At 44.0% G+C, this 23289-nt stretch overlaps 1 protein-coding gene and 1 pseudogene across 1 annotated transcript in view; both read right to left on the bottom strand.

Annotated features, from left to right (window-relative positions):
• ELP2 (elongator acetyltransferase complex subunit 2) overlaps positions 1-23196 on the bottom strand; it is a 56466-nt gene extending 33270 nt beyond the window's left edge. Inside the window, exons 1-7 of the mRNA XM_004606079.2 lie at positions 22961-23196; positions 20195-20273; positions 12098-12168; positions 6148-6304; positions 4666-4743; positions 2069-2133; positions 1236-1302 (exon numbers count right to left, since the gene is read on the bottom strand). Coding sequence (XP_004606136.2) covers positions 1236-1302; positions 2069-2133; positions 4666-4743; positions 6148-6304; positions 12098-12168; positions 20195-20273; positions 22961-23098 — 655 coding nt within the window. The 5' untranslated portion in view covers positions 23099-23196. The remainder of the gene's footprint in view (positions 1-1235; positions 1303-2068; positions 2134-4665; positions 4744-6147; positions 6305-12097; positions 12169-20194; positions 20274-22960) is intronic.
• Positions 20369-20490, bottom strand: LOC129403011 (small nucleolar RNA SNORA31; annotated as a pseudogene).
• Positions 23197-23289: the final 93 nt, after the last annotated feature.

Here is a 23289-nt window from a genome sequence, read left to right as displayed (position 1 = left end):
GGCATTTGCCTTGCACATGGTCAATCCAGGTTTGATCCCTGACAAACTAGATGATCCCCCAAGCACTACCAGTTGTGACCCCTGAGCACAGAACCAGGAGTAAGCCCTGAACATAGCTGTAAGACTTGCCAAAAAAAATGTTTTTCTAAAAAAAAACTAGGGAGACAATAGAGGTGGTAAGGCAGTTAGTTGCCTTGTATGTAACCAACCCTGGTTCACTCCCTGGCATATAGTACCCTAAACACCACCAAAGATTACTCATGAGCATAGAACCAGAAATATTCCAAGACCCACTGGGTGTGCATCCTGCCCCCTTATCCCAAAAAGAAAAAAAAAAAGATTTTGCATCCTTATCTTTCAACTAAGAATGATTACCTATATAATGTTAGTAAATTTTTATAACTCATCGTATTCTAATATACAGCCTACTATGTTTTACAAAGAACTTCACAAGAGGAGGGATGTAGAGATAGTCCAGCGGGTAGGGCATCTGCCTTGCACACAGCAGACCAGGTTCATCCCAGGCATCAGACATGATCTAGAGTACTGCCAAGAGTAATTTCTCAGTGTAAAGTCAGGTGTAAATCCTGACCATTGCCAGGTGTGGCCCAAAGGCCAAAAAAGGTTTTTTAAATAGTAATATTAGGGCCAGAGCGATAGTACAACAGACAGGGAATTTACTTTGGACACGGCCAACCTAGGTTCAATCCCTGAATCCCATCTAGAACCCTAAGCATTGCCAGGAGTTACTCCTGAGTGCAGAGCCCTTCACCAGGTATGGTCCAAACTCCAAATAAGAAGAGAAGTGGGAAGATAGTACGGGAGCCTAGGTACGTGCCTTTCACGTGGCCAACAGTTTTATTCCCAGCACCACTTGGCCGAACACTCCTAGTGTCTCGTGAGTCATCCCAAGCCAGCCACTCACCACCTCCTCGGAAGCACAGAGCTGGAGGCAGCCCCGCAGCACTGCCAAATGTGACCCAAAACACTCCCAGTACTCAAAATGAAGATAATCACAAGGACGTCTTTATGTGTAATAATCACGTGTCCGTTTATACTATATTTATACCTTAGGTATTTATATTAATATCTAAAAGACAGAAGAGGGGAAAGGTGTCCCCTTTCCTAGCTGGAAATAGCAAATACACAAAATTAAATAAAATTAAAAGAGGTTTTCATCTAAGCTACCCATATCTGTACCCATCAGATAGACTTTAGTAAAACTTTATACTGACCAAAGGCTGCCCATTCCACACCTCTTATCCAGTCCTCATGGCCACGAAGAAAAATCACTTTCTGAAACTAGAAAGATAAAACTCATTAGACTTGATGTAAGAATTTACCACTTGTATCAGTGATCTCATTTGGTCACTATCCTAGAATATCAACTTTTTTTTTTTTTTTTTTGCTTTTTTGGGTCATACCTGGCTATGCTCAGGGGTTACTGGTTCTGCACTCAGGAATTACTCCTGGCAGTGCTCCCAGGACCATATAGGATATTGGAGATGAACCTGGGTTGGCCATGTACAAGGCAAATGTCCTACCTGCTGTAATATCGCTCTGGCCCTGCATCAACTATTTTTTTTTTTTTTTGCTTTTTGGGTCACACATGGCGATGCACAGGGGTTACTCCTGGCTCTGCACTCAGGAATTACTCCTGGCAGTGCTCAGGGGACCATATGGGGTGCTGGGGATCGAACCCGGGTCGGCCGCGTGCAAGGCAAACGCCCTACCCGCTGTGCTATCGCTCCAGCCCCTGCATCAACTATTTTTACCGAGGAAAATGTCATAATGAAATATAAGACAGATTTTTTTGTTTGGAAATGAAAATGTTGTATTACCTAAGTATGAACAGGAAACATTTGCAAATTTCAAATACTCTAAATGTTTCCATCTTCCGTCTCCTTTCTAACCTAACAGCTGCTGTTTGCCTAACAGTTCAAGACCTGCTGTAATCACTTCGGATTATGTTAATTGATTACAACATCCCCCATATTCTAAAAATCTGAACAGACACACAATTAAACAGAACATAATATTTGTAGTCTCAAATAATATCATTAATTACCTGATCATCTTGTTGAACAAATAAGTGAATTTTGCAGTCATCATCACCGCATGCTAGTACAGGCACTGGAGAGAAACAAGAGGCTGTAAGAATCTCATCACATATTAACATTATCAGGGATGGAGCAATAGTACAGAGGGTAAGGTGCTTGCTTTGCACACTGCTAATCTGGATTCAATCTCCAGAACCCCATATGGTTTCCCGAGCCCCACCAGGAGTGATCCCTAAGCACAGTCAGGAGTAAGTCCTGAGCACCGCCAGGTGTGACCCCAAAACAAAAAACAATACATATGATTATCACCTATGCTAGATTCTATGTTCTAGGGAAAGATTCTGAGTTCTAGTTTCAGACAAACTGAAAATGTTCTATCAATCAGTAAGAATAAACACTTTAAGATGTTCTGTTAAACAGTCACAAGGCAGGGCTAGAGCAATAGTACAGCTCTATTAGTACAGCTCTAATAGTACAGCTCTAGAGTAGGGTGTTTGCCTTGCATGCGGTCAACCCAGGCTTGATTCCCAGCATCTCATATGGTCCCCTGAGCACTTCCTGAGTACAGACCAAGGAGTAACCCCTGTGCATCACCGGGTGTGACCCAAAAGCAAAAAAAAAAAAAAAAAAGTCACAAGGCAAAGAGCCACCGTTAAGTGAAAATCCTTTCTCCCATTATTTTATAACAGAGAAGCTCAAGAATGAGTTGGAAGCATTTCAAAGAGCCTAGAGAATATGAACGGCTGTAAGCATGACTAAACAATAAAATAGAAGAGCTATTATCAGCACAGCACATGGTTATTGCCCAGATATTTAAGGGTATGTCTGTTGCTCTGAGAGCTACACATCTCGTCTGAGAATTCAACAGTGGAACAAACTTCATAAAACAGTTCAGATATCAAATCACAAAGCATGTAAATAAACATGTGATTCAAAAGTGGGAAAGATGCAGTTATGAAATCAGCCTCCACAAATCAAAGCAAAAATACAAAAAACTCCAGTAGGCCTCAAGACAGATGCATATGAACTAAAAGTCTGTTATGAAACCAAAAGGGAAGCAGTTGCCCAACTCTGGGATCCTCACACAAAGTGAAGCATCATATGAAACTAAGCTGTCATTTCTGTCACAGAGGCCAAGAGACTAGTGGTTACTGGGCACACTTCCACCCTTTTCTTGTCTAACAAATCTGTCCTCTAGGTCACTTAGTGCAAAGGAACTGACCCTTAGTGGCTATCATCTTTTAGAGGATAATCAGACAGGAAAAAAAAGAATCTCACAACAATAAAAGGATTTCTTTCTGTTCTAAGATTTTAAGCAGTCTTGGACAAACCACCATACAGGAGGAAAAGGAGGCTGATATCTTGAGAGATTTTCACAGGTTCACCTTCAGTACTTTCGCAGATTATCTCATCTTCTACATAACTAGTTAATGTTCCCACATTAGGTGACTACATAGGAACATTCTGTAGCACTGCCATACCATTGTTCATCAATTTGTGCGAGTAGGCACCAGTAACGTCTCCATTGTGAGACTTGTCACTGTTCTTGGCATATCGAATACGCCATGGGTAGCTTGCCAGGCTCTGCCATGTGGGCAGGATATTCTCAGTAGCTTGCTGGGCTCTCCGAGAGGAATGGAGGAATCAAGCCCAGATCGGCTGCGCACAAGGCAAATGCCCTACCCACTGTGCTATCGTTCCAGTCCATAGCAACATTTTATTTAACAAATGACAGTATCAATCCTGAATACATATTAAGTCACAAAATTTTGTAACATCTACCAAAATTCCATATACTTCTTTAATTTCATGTTCAACACTCAGAGAACACAAATATTAAAAATAAAAGTATATTATGTCTCACTTTGTTTCATGAAAATATCTCCCCTCTCCCCCCCTCCCTCCCTACACAAACACACACACACACACACACACACACAGATATACACACTCCAAAAAAACACTTAGATGCAGATGGGTCAGAGTGATAGTACAGCGGGTGGGACATTTGTCTTGGATGTGTCTGACCCAGGTTTTGATCCCTGGCATCCCATATAGTCCCCTAAGTACTGCCAAGAGTTATTCCTGAGTGCAGAGCCAGGAGTAAGCATTGCTGGGTATGGCCCAAAAATGTGTGTGTGGGGGGGAGGGGGCCACGGGGATAGAGATATTTAGAGACCCAAAGGGTTGAGGAGGTAACTCAACAGGCTGAGTGCACAAATTTTATGCAAAATCCCCAGGCTCCTTCATTAGAGGTTGGTCCCTGAGCATCATTGAGAACAAAAACCCAAAACAAACAGATATTAAGACCAGTTCTTTGAGATTCTAGACATCATTATCTGTAGATATAAAAAACATAGTGCTCAGGGCTGGAGCGATAGCACAGCGGGTAGAGCGTTTGCCTTGCACGTGGCCAACCCAGGTTCGAATCCCAGCATCCAGCATCCCATATGGTCCTCTGAGCACTGCCAGGAGTAATTCCTGAGTGCAGAGCCAGGAATAACCCCTGTGCATTGCCGGGTGTGACCCAAAAAAGCAAAAACAACAACAACAACAAAAAAAAAAACATAGTGCTCATTTCATATATACTTAACAGAATACTCACTATCAGTCTCAGGCAAAAACGATAAAGAGAGAGCCAGAGTGACTCCTTCTCCAAAGTTCAAGGTCTGCAGACATGTCACTAAGAAACAATAAAAAACAGACAGCTTAAGAGTATATTCATTTTCAGAGTATCATATCTTAAATGTCAGCTGGGAGAGAAATCAGCTCAGGATTGTTGTGATTTAAATTCACAACTGCCCATGTATATTTAAATGGTGAATTTAAACAGAGAACAAAAATACACAAAAGAGATGTGATCCTGGGGGTCGCACGTGTGTGCGGCCTCTCTGCAGCTGCACGAGCGTGACTCCAGATGCCAGCTAAATTTTTCGGCATGGGCAGCTCCTCGCAGATTGTTTCCAGACAGAGAACTAAGCCTCGGCCCCATGCCAGCCCAGGAGGGAAAAGGTATCTCTCTCTCTCTCTCACCTCTTCCTTGCCAGGGGTGAAGGGCGTGGTGACCGCCATATTATGACGACCACAGATGGGGTTTACAAGCTTGCAATGATCCAATATTTGGAAGAAATCTCTCTGGACTCAGTTGCTAAAGTACAGAAATCCAAAACCTCATATCTCTTCACAACAGGTCCGACTATAGTAGGGTACTCCTAACAATAATAGTGAGGTTTGTGTTGAAATATTGAATGTAACCAAAGTAAATAGAAAGTAAAATGAAATTTATCAGTTACAAGGTGGGGGGGGAGCGGAATGGGATGTGTACTTTTTTTTTTGGTGGTGGGATATGGGCACTGGTGAAGGGATGGTTGTTTCAGCATTGTATAACTGAGACTTAAGCCTGAAAGCATTGTAATTTTCCACATGGTGATTCAATAAAATAAAATTCTTTTTTTTGAGATATACTTTATTTTTTTATTTTTTAATACGAATTTTATTTTATCGAATCACCATGTGGAAAATTACAATGCTTTCAGGCTTAAGTCTCAGTTATACAATGCTGAAACAACCATCCCTTCACCAGTGCCCATATCCCACCACCAAAAAAAAAAAAAATCCCACACAGTACACCTCCCATTCCACCCCCTCCGCACCCCCCCCAACAAAATAAAATTCTTAAAAAAAAAAATACACGAAAGATTTGAGAAGGAATTGACATTAACAACCTGGTACAGGGGCTGAAGAGATACCACAGTGGATGAGGCGCTTGCCATGCCCGATCCCTGGCACCACAAATGGTCCCCTGGAGAACCACCAAGAGCAATCCCTGAGCACAGAGCCAGTAATAAGCCCTGAGCATAGCCAAATGGGATCCAAACCTTCTTCCCTCCTCCCCCCCAAAAAAACACAAACGCCCCCCACAATTTGATTAAAAATAAATTTTGAAAAGGTGAAACAGAGACACTTAGATTAGAATTACATTATATTATTTTAAAATTAATTGAAAAAAATTGTGAAAACTCTTCTAGTTACTGTTCGTTTAACTGTAGCTATTCCATTGTCTGGATTATAAAGACTCTCAACTTACCTTCAGAACCTGTCTTAGACCACACTCTAACAGTAGAATCTGAAGCCGCAGAAACTATCAGTGTGTGTAAGGTAACATCTGATGCCTTCTTCTGGTATACAGCATGGACTGCGTAAACAGGTCCTTCATGGCCTTGGAGACAGACAGCTTTTAAAAGCTAAGTCAGAAAGAATGAGGAAGACATGGTTAGAAAGGAATTCCCAGCACTGGCAAGATGGCTCAACAAACTAATCACAAACTTTGCGTGTGCAGGAGGTTCAGGTCTGTTCTCCTGCAACACACAGTCCTCGTGAGCACCACTGAGAGTGACCCCAAAGCACAAAGATGGGAGTAGCCCCTGAGCACAGCCAGGAGTAACCCCTGTGCATCGCTGGGTATGACAAAAAAAAAAAAGAATTACCAGTTTCACCTTAATTTAACCGCAGACCTAAAGATCTTGTTAAAATTCCTAATCCTGGAGTTGGAGCGAAATTACAGCGAGTAAGGCGCTTGCCTTGTACATGGCTGACCCGAGTTCAAAGTAGTGAACACCTAAGTAGAGAGCCAGGTATAAGTCCTGAGCATTGTTGGGTACGGCCTATGTCCCACTGTCCCACCTCTACCCACCCACAACCTCCCCACACACAAAAAAAAAAAAATCTAACCCAGAATAGGTTCTCTCAATTGAAGAGAATTTAAACTTTCAAGAATTCTCTCTAACCATATGATCAACATAGAAGATATACATAACCCTTTGATACAGCAATCACAAGACTAAGAATCTACTCTGCTTTTTTTTGGGGGGGGGGTCATACCCGGCCATGCATAGGAGTTACTCCTGCTTCGTGCACTTAAAAATTACTCCTGGCAGTGCTCAGGGGACCATATGGGATGCTGGGAATCGAACCTGGGTCGGCCATGTGCAAGGCAAATGCTCTACCTGCTGTGCTATCACTCCAGCCCCTAAGAATCTACTCTGAGGAGATAACAACATTAATACAACAAATAATGAAAGCCAAATGCAAAACAGAAAAAAAATTCCATCACTTTTTAAAGCAAACAGATTAAATAAATACTACAGATGCAAACTCTAGACAATAAAAAGGTAGATAGTTACTACTACAGAAAGACAATGAAATTCACTTATTTTGGGACAGAGAGCAGCTTGGTGGAACGTTCCTTATGTACTAGTCTGATGACTGCTCATGAAAAGATTCAGAGTACAAAATAGAACACTGTTACTACACATCATATTACCTTATGTCCCAATTTTAGTGAAGTAAAACTTGGTCTCTTAGTAAATGTAGCATCTGAAAGGTTTTTTCACAGTGTAGTGTAATGGGGGAGTTGACAATGAGAGATTATGCTCAAGGATTTAGTAAATATCCTATATCCATCAGAATATATGGATATACATTCAAAATACTTTTACATTTACAATAAAATACTATTAATATCCACTCATTATGCTCTTCTGAAATAAGGATCATATATAATGGGAAAAGGAACAAAATATGGCATCACTGTACATTGAAGTTCCTGCTGGCAAAGCCCCCAAACCAACTGGACTGGCTGAACTGCTAGGATGCTCCCAGGACCTGAACAGGGGGGTGACAGAGTAGAGTGAGGGGGACTGACTTTTCCGGATAGATTAATGATTGGCAATCACCAGTGAGTAGGTTTGAAACATGGGACGTTGACACCTACTGAATCTAGACCAATAACTGATTAGTAATAATGGAATCTAGATAATTAATTGGTAATAATGAAATCTAGACAAATAACTGGCAATAGTGATGGAATCTAATTTTTTTTTTTTTTTTTGCTTTTTGGGTCACACCCGGCAATGCACAGGGGTTACTCCTGGCTCTGCACTCAGGAACCACCCCTGGCAATGCTCAGGGGACCATATGGGATGCTGGGAATTGAACCCGGGTCAGCCACATGCAAGGCAAATGCCCTACCCGCTGTGCTATCGCTCCAGCCCCATAGTGATGGAATCTAAATAAATAATTTTGTTTCTGCTTATACCGATCTTCCCCATATAATTATTGAACTAACTTTTGTCTCCCACTTACCACCTGCCCTCATCCTGCATGTGCTGAATCCCCTTTGCCCCTATATAATCACTGCTGGTCCTGAATAAAACTGTCTACAGTGCCATCAATCTGTAGTCCATCAGTCACAAACCATCAGTTATAGACTGCATCGGAATTGGCTCCATGTAACCAGGTCACCAGACACTGTCGGACAAATCAACTGTATCATGGAAAAAAATGGAAAAACTAGGAAATCCCATTTACTTACTAAGATGGTCTACCTGTCATACATTAGGTAATAATCCATGTGGCATAATTCACATTAATTTTATTTATTTATTATTTTGGCTTTTTGGGTCACACCCAGCAATACACAGGGGTTACTCCTGACTCTGCACTCAGGAATTACTCCTGGCAGTGATGAGAGACCATATTGAATCTGGGTCAGCCGTGTGCAAGGCAAACACCCTACCCACTGTACCACTGCTCCAGCCCCTTACGCTAATTTTAGTCTAGTTCTTATTTATTTGGCTTTTGGGTCACACCTGGCGATGCTTTGGATGTTACTCCTGGTTCTGCATTCAGGAGTTACTCCGAATGGTGCTTGGGGGACAATATAGGATGCTGGTGATCAAACCTGGGTCGGCTGTGTGCAAGGCAAACACCCTATGGGCCAAACTATCACTCGGGCCCCAACTTGACTCAGACTTCTAAATGTGCAAGATTCTTGATTTTTTTGGTGTGGTTTTTTTGGCACTGCTCAGGGATAATTCCTAGCTTTGCGCTCATGGATCATTCCTAGTAGGGCTTGGGAAACCATAACCATATGGGGTGCCAGGGATCAAACCCAGGTCTGCACTGTGCAAGACAAGAGCCCTACCTGCTACACTATTGTTCTGGCTCCTAAATGTGTGAGATTCTAGCACTTTCTCTCAGAAGTATCTTCTCTAACTTGTCTGATGACACAGAGTATCATTTACATGCCTCTTCAGTTGCTTTTAGGTTTTTTGTTTCAGGTACCACAGTTGGCAGGGCTCAGGGCTTACTCCTGGCTCTGAATTCAGGGATCAATCCTGGTGAGTTCAGGGTACCATGTGGGATGCCAGAGATTAAACCAAGTCAGTACCTGCAAGGCAAGTTCCCTATCTGCTGCTCTATCACTCTCCCAATGCCTCCTTGGTTGTCACCTCAAGCAGAATTCTGCCACTTACCAGGTTATTAATCGGTGTACATTAGGTTCCTGTAATAACTCGAGTCACTAACTTCTGACTTAAAAAAACAAGAAAATCAGGTTGGGGCCAGAACAATAATACAGTGCATGTGGCCGATCAGGTTCAATCTCTGGCATCTCATATGGTCCCCTGAGCACTACCAGGAGTAATCCCTGAGATAAGAGCCAGGAGTAACCCCTGAGCCCTGTCACATGAGGCCCCAAAACAAAACAGAAAAAAAAGTGGAAGAAAACAAACTGGAAGAAAACTCAGCTACAGTGAGATCTCATATATGTATTTATGCATATATAACTAAAGATCCAAAATAATGTCAACTTTATGAAGATTTTTGTAGTTTTCCCCTTCTTTAAAATCTTCTATATTTAAATTTTTCAAGTATTACTATCTCCTAAAAGTTAAATTCTGTGGAAAACACTTCACATCTTTAAGAAGGGTTCTATTTCAATCACCAGAGAATCTGAAAAACTAAAATCTCTCAAGTTCACATTTATAAAAACATTCACTATTCAAAGAACCAAACCTCTTATTACACCGGCTTAGAACTATTTCCTTACCTCAAGGTGTGTTAAACACCTGTGTGTATGGAAATACATATGGAAAGGAAACCTTTAAGCCCCTAAGATTATGATGTGCAGCCCATTCCCTTAAATCCTCTTATTCCCTTCTTCCCTCTTTGATGCGTTTCATCCTCATTTTCTCCTCCTCCCTGTCAGATCCCTTTGTCACAGTTTTAAGCTCTGCCTTAGACTATTAAACACACAGTCTTCCCTACTGACAGACAGAAGCTTTGGTCTGTACCCAGGAAATACTCCAGCAAATCTCACTAGTGTGGCTCAAAGCTCCAACCATCACATCTTTCAGAACAAGTCTGGATGTCGAGTTAGCTATTCAAGTGATAGGTTATAACTGAATTTCACTTCTATCCTCCTACTTGTCTATTTTCACATCAGTGTTTGTTTTGCTCTTGGATTTCTGGGACACACTCAGTGGTGACCAGGAGAGCACTCCTGACTTTCATGATCAGGAGTGATCCTAGGCATGCTGTAACTGAACTGGGGTCTGCCTCAGGACAAGTGCCTTACCCGCCTGGAGCAATAGCACAACGGGTAGGGCGTTTGCATTGCACGTGGCCAACCTGGGTTCAATTCCCAATATCCCACATGGTCCCCTGAGCACTGCCAGGAGTAATTCCTGAGTGCAGAGCCAGGAGTAACCCCTGTGCACCGCCGGGTGTGACCCAAAAAGCAAAAAAAAAAAACCAAAAAACAAAAAACAGACAAGTGCCTTGCCTCCTGCACTACTTCTCAGGTGCCTAGTTTCATTTGTAGAAGCACCTTTATTCCAGGGTTATCCTACCCATTTTTGATTACTTACTCCTCCTACCCACCAGATCCCCACTCCCTTAACAGCAAGCTATTCAATGAGAAAAGCATTTACCTTCAGAAGTATACCTAATACCTCTAACTTCACATTGTTTCTTATTCTAACATGGCACAACTGACAGACTAATAATCTTCCTGTCACAGTCACACTCCTCTGCTTGGAAATCAATGACTTTGGGGGCTACAGAGAAAGTACAGAGGAGCAGGGTGTTTGCCTTGCAAGTGGCTGATCAGGATTCAATCCCTGGCATCCCATATGGTTCCTAGAGCACCACTAGGAGTAATTCCTGAGTGAGGAGCCAGGAGTAACCCATGAACACTGTCAGCTGTGACCCAAAACAACAACAGCATATTAAAATTAGGGACCAGAGAGAGAGTACAACGGGGAGTAGGACATTTGCCTTGCATGTGGTCAAACTGGGTTCAATCCCTGGCACCTCCTATGGTCCCCCAAGCCCCACCAGGAGTGATCCTTGAACACAGAGTAGTGAGCCATGGACACAGCCAGGTATGGCCCAAAAACAAACAAAAAATAAAATAAAATAAAATAAAATAAAATAAAAAATTAGTACTGAGCAGGGGGAGAGAGGTGAGCAGGCTAAGATCCGAGTTCAGTTCCCAACACTGCCCGGCCCTCCCAGCAAACCAGGAGCTTGCATGTCCTCTAGTGCCACAGGGCTGACCAGCACCACACTGAACATGGAGCCCTCGTGGAGCACAGCCAGGGTCTCTGCGAGAGGCCTGTAGACATTCCATACACTGCTTGAAAGCCTGCCCCCCCACCTATGTAAAAATAAGACTTAGAGTATTCCAGAAGAGAGTCTGGAAAGACAGATCAAAGGGCGGGAACACATGCTAGAGACCCTGGTTCAACCCTTAGCACCTCATGTTCCCCAAGCAATACCTAGAGTAGCCCTAGCACTGCTGGGGGGCCCAAACCCTGCACCCCCAATCATTCAATTACTCCAAAATGGCAGAAAATTCACAAAAATGATCAGTGTACGAACAGGGAGCAGATATTAGTGATAAGAGTATGGAAAATATAGAATCTACTGAAAAATAAGTATGAGGGAACTCTACTTTTGGGAGGCATGGGGTGGGGTGCTTTTGGGTCAATTCCTGGCTCTGTGCTCATGAATGACCCCTGGTGGTGCTCAGGGAATGATGCAGTGCCAGGAATAGTGGCTGCATTACTTCCTGTACTTCTCCCTGGGCCCTGAGGGAATATAACATAGGAAGAACTTGGCAGAAATTAAGAAAACAGTTTTTCAATAAAAGATATTAGTAATTTTTTTATAACAAAAACATATTTACCCACCTGATTATTCTCTATTTCCCAGTGAATTACTTGATTATCAGATCCTCCAGAAACTAATTCAGTACAAGGAGCTGAAAAAAAAATACATAACAGTAGTATTTTTGTTTTATGCTTTTTTCTCCAAATTTATTGACAAATTTCAAAGCTATAGAAAACATATAAAAAATATATTCACCCTTTACCTAGATCCACTGTTAAATTTTGCCTCACTTAGTTAAGATTACTTTATATAGATACATATAAACCCTTCTAATTTTCATAACCATTTCAAAGCGAGTTGCAGACAGTAAGACTTCTGATCCTCAAACCCTTCATTATATTGGTGGAAGTGTGGCTCAGTGGTAGAACTCAGGCTTTGCATGCATGAGACAATGGGTTGATCCCCAGGACCACACAATAAATAATTATCCTAAAAACTAGAACCTTCTCATATGTAACTACAATGACCACATTTAAAAAAATTATGGGGGGGTGGGGGGGGCAGAGCAACAGTACAGCAGGTAGGGCATTTGCCCCGCATGTGGCCAACCTGGGTTCAATCCCTGGCACCCAAGCACCGCCAGGAGTAATTCCTGAGTGCAGAGCCAGGAGTAACCCCTGACCATCACTGGATGTGACCCAAAAAGCAAAAAATAAAATAAAATAAAAATAAATCACAAAATTATGGGGGAGCTTAAGTAGCTATTATAGAAATCAAGGGGCATATATGACCTGGCCCAGGTGGGTGTCCCAGTACTACATGGCCTACCAAGCATAGCCAGGTGTGCCCTCATGGCCCCCTAAACACTACCAAGGTAGGGCAGCCCTAGTCATTCTTAGCAACTAGCATCACTGAACCACCAGCTTGGGTCGGCCAATTACAGGTGGGGAGACCCCAGGTCCCTTGAGTACCACTTGGGATGCCCCCAAAACACAAAATTTATGGGGCAATGGATTTAGCTCAGTAATAAAACTAATGCCTTGGTGGTATAAAGCCCTGGGTTTGTCCCCCACCCCCATCCCACCCCTAGGACCAACAGGAGTGATTCCTGAGTGCAGAGCCTAAAAGAAACCGAGAGCCACAAACACAAAATTTAAAATTGATACAGCATCCTTATGTAATACCATACTCTGTATTAAAACATCAAAGTAACAGCTTTTGGAACCTTTTTAAGAGTTTAGAATCTGGGGCTGGAGAGAGTATAGAGGAGGTAGGTGCTTGCCTTGCCTGCAACCGGCCTGAGTTTGATCCCCAGCCCTGTCAGAAATGATCCCTGAACAGAGCCAGGAGCAAGCCCTAAGCACCACTGGATGTGGCCCAAAAGCAAAACGAACAAAAATTCAGAATCTAAGGGCCATATGCTGTGCGTATGTTTTTCACATCCTTTTAGTCCTTTTTAAAAGTCTCTTTTAACTTAGAATAGTATAGCAACTCCCTCACTTTGCTGAAAATGGGAGTCAAGATCCGCTGTTTTACAAATGTTTCTCAAACTTGATTTATCTAGCTGTTTCCTCAAAGATTCAGGTTAAATACTTTCAACAGGATAATACACACAAGACATTATATTCAGCTACTGCTATCAACCATGTGACATTTTTGAAACTAGACAAATATTTTGGCTTGGATTTTCCACATGACCGCTATTTCTCACCCACGTGCTAGATGTTTAGAGAAAGCACCTGAGGAATAGTAAAGAACATTCTATTTGAGGGTACTGGAGCAACAGTACAGCAGGTAGGGCATTTGCCTTGCACGTGGCCGACCAGGGTTCGACCCCTGGCATCTCATATGGTTCTCTCACCCTTTCCCTCGATCCCCATCCCCAGCACTGCCAGGAGTGATTCCTAAGTGCAGAGCTAGGAGTAAACCCTGAGCACTGCCAAGTATGGCCCCCAAAATGGAGGAAAAAAAAAACACTTTTCATTTGAGATCAGGCTCCTAAGATCATACTCCTGGGATGATGTAAGATCATCTCGCAGGTGGCTGCCCAAACTCTTCATGTTCATTGCCCTGAAGAAGTGATTAAACTCTCCCCTAGGAAGGATTGTGTGGAAAGCACAGTCCGCAGACAGCAAGTGTCTGTTAAGAGCTACAACTGGCACACTCCATGCCAGAGTGGCCAGCAGCCTAGCCTGGGCAGTGTCACTTACTTTATGGGACCTCTCTCTCTATGTCCTAAGTAAAACAATTTTACTTCAAGGACTGGAGCTATGGTACAGCACGTAGAATATCTGCATTGCATGTGACAGACTAGGTTCAATCTCTGGTGCTCACCCCAGAAGTGATCCTTGAGTGAAGAGCCAGGAGTAAGCTCTGAGCCTCACCAGTTATGATCCCAAAACAACAAAATGAAACACTATTATAAAATAGGGAAGGAAGGATAGCGCCATAGACTGAAGTGTGAGCTCTGCACACACGGTCCCTGGGTTTGACTCCCAGCACTGTTCACTCCCTCCCAACCCCTGCTGATCAATTCCTAAGCACTGAACGACAAACTGCCCCAAGCACCTTTTTTAGACCACATAATGTGTTCTTGGGGGGGGGGGAAGTCCTGCTGGGAAAAAACAAAATCACTAAAGCAGCAAGCTCCAAAGAAGCAAGTTTCAAATGGCTTAGTCAAATCTACTGAGTTAGCATAGATAATCTGCAGAGGGACAGAAAGTTCAACACTAAAAAGAGAGAGGGGCCTAAGTATTAATACAGTGGAGAGGGTATCTGCATCAGTGTGTGTGACACAAACAGCAAAATAAATAAAGTATTAAAAAAAAAAAGGAAGAAGAGCAAAGTAGTACAATAAAAGGCAGAGATTTCCTGCTTTCACCAACTATATAGTAACTTGCTATTTTTCCTTTGGTTTTTCTATCGGGCTGCAAAGCTAGGTTTCCGGTCCCTCTACAATTGTTACTTTCATGCAAGATTAAGGTAACTGGATGCAAGAAGGGCTACTATGTTTACAGGATCATTGTAGGAAGACAGTTTATTTTAGATGGCAAATTCGTCTGTGCTGCATGGTTATAAATTCCTCAGTTACAGTCTCTGTGGCCATCTCTGTGAAGAACAATGAATCATTAAGTCTGCCCACCAGAAAACAAGAACATTAAGTTTTTACTCAGAACTTCAAGGTTTAGCAGTTAGGAAAAATGGAGTTATGAAATTCGCTTATAACTGAATGGACATGGAGAGTATCATGCTGAAATGAGTCAGAAGGGGAGGGACAGACATAGAATGACTGCACTAAAAAAAAAAAACCAACATAATATGAGACTAATACCCAAGGACAGTAGAAACTAGGGCAAGGAGGATTAGTCTACAATTGGAAGCCTACCTCAAGTGCTGAGGGAAAAGGCAATTGGAATAGAGAAGGGATCACGATGACAAAAATAGTTGGAAATGATCACTGGATAGGAACTGTGTATTGACAGTAGGTAAAGGAACAAACACAATAACTTCTCCGTGTCTGTGCTGAGACCAGGAAACCCAGAAGGGGAGGGAGAGGGGGAGAGGGGGTTGGAGGGAAAGGAGAGCGAGAGAGCGAGAGAGAGAGCGAGAGAGAGAGAGAGAGAGAGAGAGAGAGAGAGAGAGAGAGAGAGAGAGAGAGAGAGAGAGAGACAGAGAGAGAGAGAGAGAGAGAGACAGACAGAGACAGAGAAAGAGACAGAGAGACAGAGACAGAGAGAGCGAGAGCGAGCAAGCGAGAGAGAGAGAGAGAGAGAGAGAGAGAGAGAGAGAGAGAGAGAGAAGGAAAGTGTCTTGTCATGGTCAGGCTGGGGAGGAGGTATGTTGGAAGGGAAACTGAGGTACTGGTGGTAGAAAATGGTGATGACGGGACTGATGTTGGATCACTGATGACGGGACCGGTGTTGGATCACAGCATGACTAAAACTGCGAGGCTTCATATGACATTAAGTCTCAACTAGGCCTCAGTTTCTGTTTCCCCAAAACAGAACTTGCAGTTTCTGGTAGACTCCCAATTGAGTAATTTTCCGAGACAAGGAATTGCGCAGTTGGGTCTCTGGCCAGTCATGAGGGGTCACTGCTGTACCCTCCTTAGAAACTCTTACTAACCATCGTCTAATTGATGACCACTATTGTAACAGGGCCGATGCTAAAAATAGACCAATATAGAAACTGTTCTTAACTCTGAACCCTATATAAACTGCTTGTGATTTGGAGTTGGGTCCTTGACAAGACTCCACTGTGTTGGATGCGACTTGGACCCTAGCTTGAGCTAGCAATGGCTCAAGCTAGTAATAAAGTTCCTTTGCTTTCGCATTATTGTGTGTGGAACTGGTCTCTCTGTGACTGGGGATCTGACACTCGGGCACAACAAAACCTGATCATGAACAGCTTTGTAACTATGTATTTCACAGTGACTCAATTAAAAAATAAAAATTAAATTTTTTTTAAATTTTTTTTGGGGGTCACATCCAGCGATGCACAGGGGTTACTCCTGGCTCTGCACTGAGGAATTACTCCTGGCGGTGCTCAGGGGACCATATGGGATGCTGGGAATCAAACCCGGGTCGGCCGCATGCAAGGCAAACGCCCTACCCACTGTGCTATCGCTCCAGCTGCATTCCCAGCATCCCATATGGTCCCAAAGAGATAGCACGGGAGGTAACAGAGTTTTTATTTAAACTTGTTTAGAAAGATGTGAAGGGAGATAAAGAGTGTGTGTTCAAGAGAGAACAGAAACTTCTCCAGGGTGGAAATAACCAAGCAAAGAAATGTAACAAGCAAGTGAGATAAGCTTTCAAAGGAGAACATGGGCTAGAAAAGCAAGTCTCACACTTTTATTTTATTTTATTTATTTATTTTTTGGTTTTTGAGTCACACCCTGAGCTCTGAGCAGAGTTCAGAATTTACTCCTGGCTCTGCACTCAAGGATCACTCCTGGCAGGATTCAGATGCTAAGGATCCAGGGTTTCGGGCAAGGCACGCTGTACTTTCATTCCAGCCCCAAGCCTCACAATTTAGTACTCATATTCCTCTACAGTTACTTTAAGAGGGCGGGCACATCTGGCAATGTTCAGGGCACAAGGGGTGCCAGGAATAATCAATGCTCACGCTGACCCCAAATTTTAAAAAACTTCTCCAAAACAAAAAGGTTTTGTTTAGGTAAGTTCTACACCTGAGTGGTCAAAATTATTTTCATTATCACTGTTATCACTGTCATCCCGTTGTTCATCTATTTGCTCAAGCGGGCGCCAGTAACATTTCCATTTATCCCTGTAGAGTACTAGTGTAGCTGAATGGCATATTGGGGGCTCTTTCAGGATCAGGGGAATGAGGACAGTCGTTGTTACTGTTTTTGGCATATCAAGTACGCCATGGGTAGCTTGCCAGGCTCTGCTGTGCAGGCGGGATACTCTAGGTAACTTGCTGAGCTCATTACAATTATAATGAAAATTACAATTTTCATTATAATACTAAGAATTATTCAAGGTTTTTGTTCTCATTCTCTCGCAGTTTACAGTGGTATTTTCCAGCAATTACACAACTAGTGGTGTTGCAACAGATAAATAGCAAAGCAGAGCTTTCTAACCACATTAAAAATTAACACTGGGGCTGGAGTGATAGCTCAGTGGGTAGGGTGTTTGCCTTGTACACGACTGACTGAGTTCGATTCCCAGCATCCCATACAGTCCCCTGAGCATCATCAGGAGTAATTCTTGAATGCAGCACCAGGAATATTCTCTGTGCATTGCCAGGTGTGACCCAAAAAGAAAAAATAGAAAAAAAAATTAATACTAACAAAGGAAATAGAGATCAGAATACAAGGACAGTCCACGAAATGGAAAAAAAACTACTTAATCAACACCCATGTAATACGGGGTTAATATCAAAGATATATAAGGCACTAGTAGAACTTTACAAGAAAAAAGATGCAACCCCATCAAAAAATGGGAAGAAATGAACAGAAACTTCCTCAAAGAAGAAATACAAATGGCCAAGGGGCACACGAAAAAATGCTGTACATCACTTCTAGGGAGATGCAAATCAAAACAACAATAAGATATCATCTCACACCACAGAGACTGGCACACATCAAAAAGAACAAGAACAAGCGCAGGCATGGAAACAAGGAGAAAGGAGTCTCATTTATTGTTGGTGGGAGGGAAGCTTGCCACAAGAGTGGGAGAAGGCAGTTAGGATAAAGAGGGGACCACTATGACAGTGATAGTTGGAAATGATCACTCTGGACAAGAACTGAGTGCCGAAAGGAGGTAAAGGGATTTAAGTGGTAACTTTTCAGTATTGAACTGCTAACCATAATGCCCCAAAGGAAAGAGAATGTGAAAGTGAGGGGGGGTAGGGAGAGGGGAGGGAGGGAAGAAGAGAGAGGAGGAAAGGAGAAGAAGGGAGGGAGAGGGAAAGAGGACAGAGGGGAGGGGACGGAAGAGGAAGGTAGAGGGGGGAAGGAGGAGAGAGAAGGAGGGAGGGGAGAAGGAAAAGGGAAGGAGGGAGAGAGAGGGAGGGAGGGAGAGGGGAGGGGAGAGAGGGAGGGAGAGGGAGAGAGGAAGAGGGAGAGAGTGGGGGTTATCTGCCATGGAGGCAGGCTGGAAAATGGCAGAAAGGAGACACTGGTGGTGGGAAATATTACTGCTGAAGGAATGGATGTTGAAACATTATATGACTGAAATCCAATCATGAACAACTTTGTAACTATGTATCTCATGGTGATTTAGTTTTAAAAATTAATAAAAATATATGCTGAAAATAAAAGTATTAGTTTATTTTAAAATGTAAATGTGGAAGCCAAAGCAACAGTACAGTAATAGGGCGCTTGCCTTGCACACAGCCAACCCGGATTTGATACCTAGTACTACATACGGTTCCCTGAGCACCACCTGGAGTAATCACTGAGCACAGAGCCAGCAAGAAACCCTGCGTACTGCCACTGGGTGTGACCAGAAACAACAAAAAGTGTAAATTTGGGGGCCAGATAGTACCGTGGGTAACATGCTTGTCTTGCATACAGAGGAGCCAGGTTCAATCCCCAAACGTCATATAGTCCCGCAGGCCCTCCGAGAGTGACCTCTGAGCACAGAGCCAGGAGCAAGCCCTGAGCATGACCAGGCGTAGCCCTAAACAAACATTAAGTAATTTTTTAAATTTTTTAGTTTATGGCCCACACCTAGCAGTGCCAGGAAATAAACCTGGGTCAGTAAAGCAAGCACCCTACCTGCTGGTACTCTCTGTCTGGCCCTAAGTTTTTAACTTTGAAGGTTTAAAAAAAATTGTAGGGAGTTGAGAAAAGTGGTTTGAGCCACAGCTAGCTGTACTCAGGACATACTCCTTGCAGTGTTAGGGGGACCATATGGGTACAGGGGAACAAACCTAGTCAGCCACATACACGGCAAGTGCCTTAACTGCTATACTATCTCTCTAGGCCTAAAGTAAAAATTTTAATGTTTCTGTTTAATGACAATAAACTTCATTAAATGTTAACCAAAAATTATAAAGGGGCAGAGGAAGGGAAAGGTGTGGATTAACAAGAGCCAGTTCTCATTTCTTAAATCTTTAACATCTGTAACAACTGACTTTATGGCAAGCGACCAACCCAGGTTCAATTCCCAGCATCCCATATGGTCCCCCAAATTTGCCAGAAATGATCCTTATGTGCACAACCAGGAGTAACACCTGAGCACTGCCAGATGTGGTCCAAGAACAAAAATTAATAAATAAGAGGCAATCTGTCCATGGCAGAAATAGACCCATAAGCTGGTTCTCCAAATCCTAGCCTGAACCCCATCTGCCAGGAAAGTGGCTCAGTGGCAGAGTGTATGCCAGGAAAGTGGCTCAGTGGCAGAGTGTATCCCTTGTATCCTGAGAGCCTGGGCTAGATTTTAACATCAGATACAAAGACATCCATGAGCAAGGGAGAAGGGTTTTATCATTCAAGGAGCTGCTTCTACCCTCCTCCTACTCCCTGCTGTGTTACATTACCCAGGATTCAACTGAAGGGAAAGAAGAGGTCAGAGCAGTCAGATGGCATCCCCTCTTTTATCTCATCTGCTTAATATCAGATAAGCTAGTGCTAAATTAACAAATGCGATAAAAGTAAGATCTTTTATCATAAAGTAAGACTAGGAACATGAAGTATTAATACTCACAACCATCCAGTTTACAAATCCACTGTACGCAATTGACTCGAGCAGTGTGGCCGTTGAGGTTGTTTATAACAACCCTTTTCTTAAGAAAAGAAAACATCAGTTAGTAAATCAGAAGTTACCCCACAGAGAAAACAATAAAATAATAAAAATCAGATTCCAGAGTTTTGTTTTTTCATATGTTCTCCCTTATTCAATCTGGCAGCCACAGAGACAGAAAGCACTGGGATGATTTTGCTTTGCATCATAGTGCAAATCAAACAAACAGCAAATTGTTCAAGGTCTATCAGTGGATGCAGATTCCAGACCTTTTTATGCTAATTAAGCACTGTCTGTAGCACTGTCATCCCATTGTTCATCAATTTGCTCGAGCAGGCACCAGTATCGCTTCCATTGTGAGTCTTGTTGTTACTGTTTTTGGCATATCGAATACTCCAAGGCCACAGATAGCTTGCCAGGCTCTGCCATGCGGGATGCTAATTAAGAGATCAGAATGGAGCAGAGAAATAGTTCAGTGGGCTAGGCTCTTGCCTTACATGTGGCTGACAGGGGAATTTGATCCCTGAGCACCGAGTCAGGAGTAACCCCCAGCAACACAGGGTGTGGTCCCATAACAAAAAAAAACAAAAAGATCTGTAGCAGTACATCAAACTTAAATCACCTTCCTTACTTCATAAACCTTTCACAATGGCTTACGTTATCCACTCACTTTATGCCTTCTCGCCACTTCACACTTCCAAGTGCCCTATGCTCTCCTCACACCAAACTCAGAGGTCTTCAATATGCCTAGTCTCTGCTCCAAGAGATACTCCTGGTATCCTATTCATCCAGGGAGCCTATCCTGACACCCCAGGCTGGACTCCCAACAGGCAATGCTCAGGGGTTACTCCTCGTGGTGCTCGTAGACTACCACAGATCTAAGGATCTCTTTCTGCTATGCCTGCAACAATTTGAGAGTTTCGTTGTTCAACAATAGAGGAATTTGTGACCAACAGATATAAATCAATGGATGGCTCAGTATACTTGCCAGAGCTGATCAGGCAGTGGGTTCTCCAGCCTTAAACACAGAAGGTCCATCACACTACAGCAACTAAGTTCTTTCCAGGTCAGATCTCAAGGCCAGGTGCCCAGTAGACCCTCAGTCTGCCATTGCCACCAGCATCACTCCACACCTGATTTTAACTTCAACCCACCACTATGTTTCTTAACTCTTATAAGTGTGGTGCCCTCCTCTTTATAGCCCTTTATTGTCAAAAGCACTGGCTTCATATCTGCTCTAGAACAATTACAACAGAAAGATACAAAGAGGCAAATGTGCAAGGAACCAATGCATTTCACATATGGGTACTGACGCAGGTAAAACAACTTAAAGTATTTTATGGTCTCACTAAACTGAAGATTTGTTGTTTTGAGGCCTCATCCGGTGGTGCTCAGGCTCACTCCTACTGTGCTCAGACGACCATATGGGTTGCTGGGAATCCAATTCGTGTCCACCAGGAATAAGGCTGGCGGCACCCAGACTGCTGTACTCTCTTCTCTAGGCCCTCGACAAAAATTTCTTGATAACTAAGAATTTTAAAAGCCCAATCAGCAAGTATCAGTTTCAATGTTTGTTTGTTTGGGGAGGGGAGGGTGTCACACACGTGGATGCTCAGGGATTATTCCTGGCTCTACACTCAGGAATTACTCCCGGCAGTGGGGAAACCGTATGAAATGCCAACCTGAGTTGGTGCGTGCAAGGCAAACGCCCTACCCACGATACTATAGCTCTGGCTTCAACAACAACATATACTATTTTTTACATATTAAGATGCCCTAACATGACCATCAAGTTATCATTAAATACAAAAGTGTGACAAAAGGCAGAGGCACAAATCCATTAAATTTTAGCTGCCGAAATACGGGGTTTCTACCCGCTAGTTCAGTCTCTGCCAAGTAGGCCACTGTCAGAGGGTGCACGGCAATAACAAAACTAAACCAGAAGGTGGCAAGCAAGCTCAAGACATGAAAAGGAATACAAACATTTCATACAAATTTGAGTTATGCCAAGTCAAAATTGAGGATGCAAAGCAATGCAATATATATATATATATATATGTAAATACACATAGTTACTCCTCTGCGCTGCATTTTCATTCTCAGCATTTTGCTTTTTTTTTCCCCCTTATACTAGCAGGCTCCTTTTCTGACGAGCATCACTAACTTTATGGTCCAGAAGCCGCGTGTGGGAACAGGGCCATAAGGAACTCTGCAAAGGACTTGCGCAGTGCCTCGTAAAGAAAACAATCCACTGACGACATGAGCCCCCACCGTGCCATACCGGGAGTGCCTGTGATCCTTCCAAGCCCTCCTTCCCCCAACGGAACCATAAAACGTGCCTTCCCGCAGTCCTGCCTCTTGGAACCTCAACACACACCGAGTTTATTAGACATCGCGACGTAAAAGACAGTGACGTGAGAGCACCGTGTGTACGACAAGCGCATGAATGCACAACCGGAACCGCCCGTCTGAGGAACGCGCACGTTTGGCCGCTTTCCCGGGGCCGAGGGCCTCCGGATGGGCGTCAGCGCCGTGGCGGCCACGGACGCTGCCCGGGGGCCCCCCGGCCACCGACGAGAGCCGCGAAGCCGGTGGGCTGACGGCCCACAGCCCGGCCTCCTCCGTCGGGGGCCGCGTCCTAGCGCCGGCCCCGACCTCGGCGCGCGACGGCTGCGTCCCCCGCCCCCGGCGGCCGCGCCTCAGGCCGGCAGGGGCGGCCGCAGCGCTTACTTGAGGGTCGTAGAGCACCACGGAACAGGACGTGCCGAAGGCCAGCAGCCCCGCGGGCCCCGAGCTCCAGCTCAGCGCCCCCCGCACCCTGTTCGGGCAGCAGAACACGTGCGCCGTCTGCAGCGCGGGGGCCACCATGCTGCCGGCTTGCTCGGCGGCCGCGGCCCGGGCCGCGCACTTCCGCCCGCCGAGCGGAACTCCGGCCGCGGCCGCCGCGCCTCCCGCCCGCGTTCCGGGCGCCGGCGTTTCCGAGACGGCCGGGGGCGGGGCGCGGCGGAGGCGGTGCCGCCCCCTCAGCGGTCCTCAGCGCTCGGCCGCCGCCTCCTCCT

The sequence above is a fragment of the Sorex araneus genome, chromosome 2 (genome assembly GCF_027595985.1).
Source record: "Sorex araneus isolate mSorAra2 chromosome 2, mSorAra2.pri, whole genome shotgun sequence".
Classification (NCBI taxonomy): domain Eukaryota; kingdom Metazoa; phylum Chordata; class Mammalia; order Eulipotyphla; family Soricidae; genus Sorex; species Sorex araneus.
This window is presented reverse-complemented; position numbering and strand designations above follow the sequence as displayed.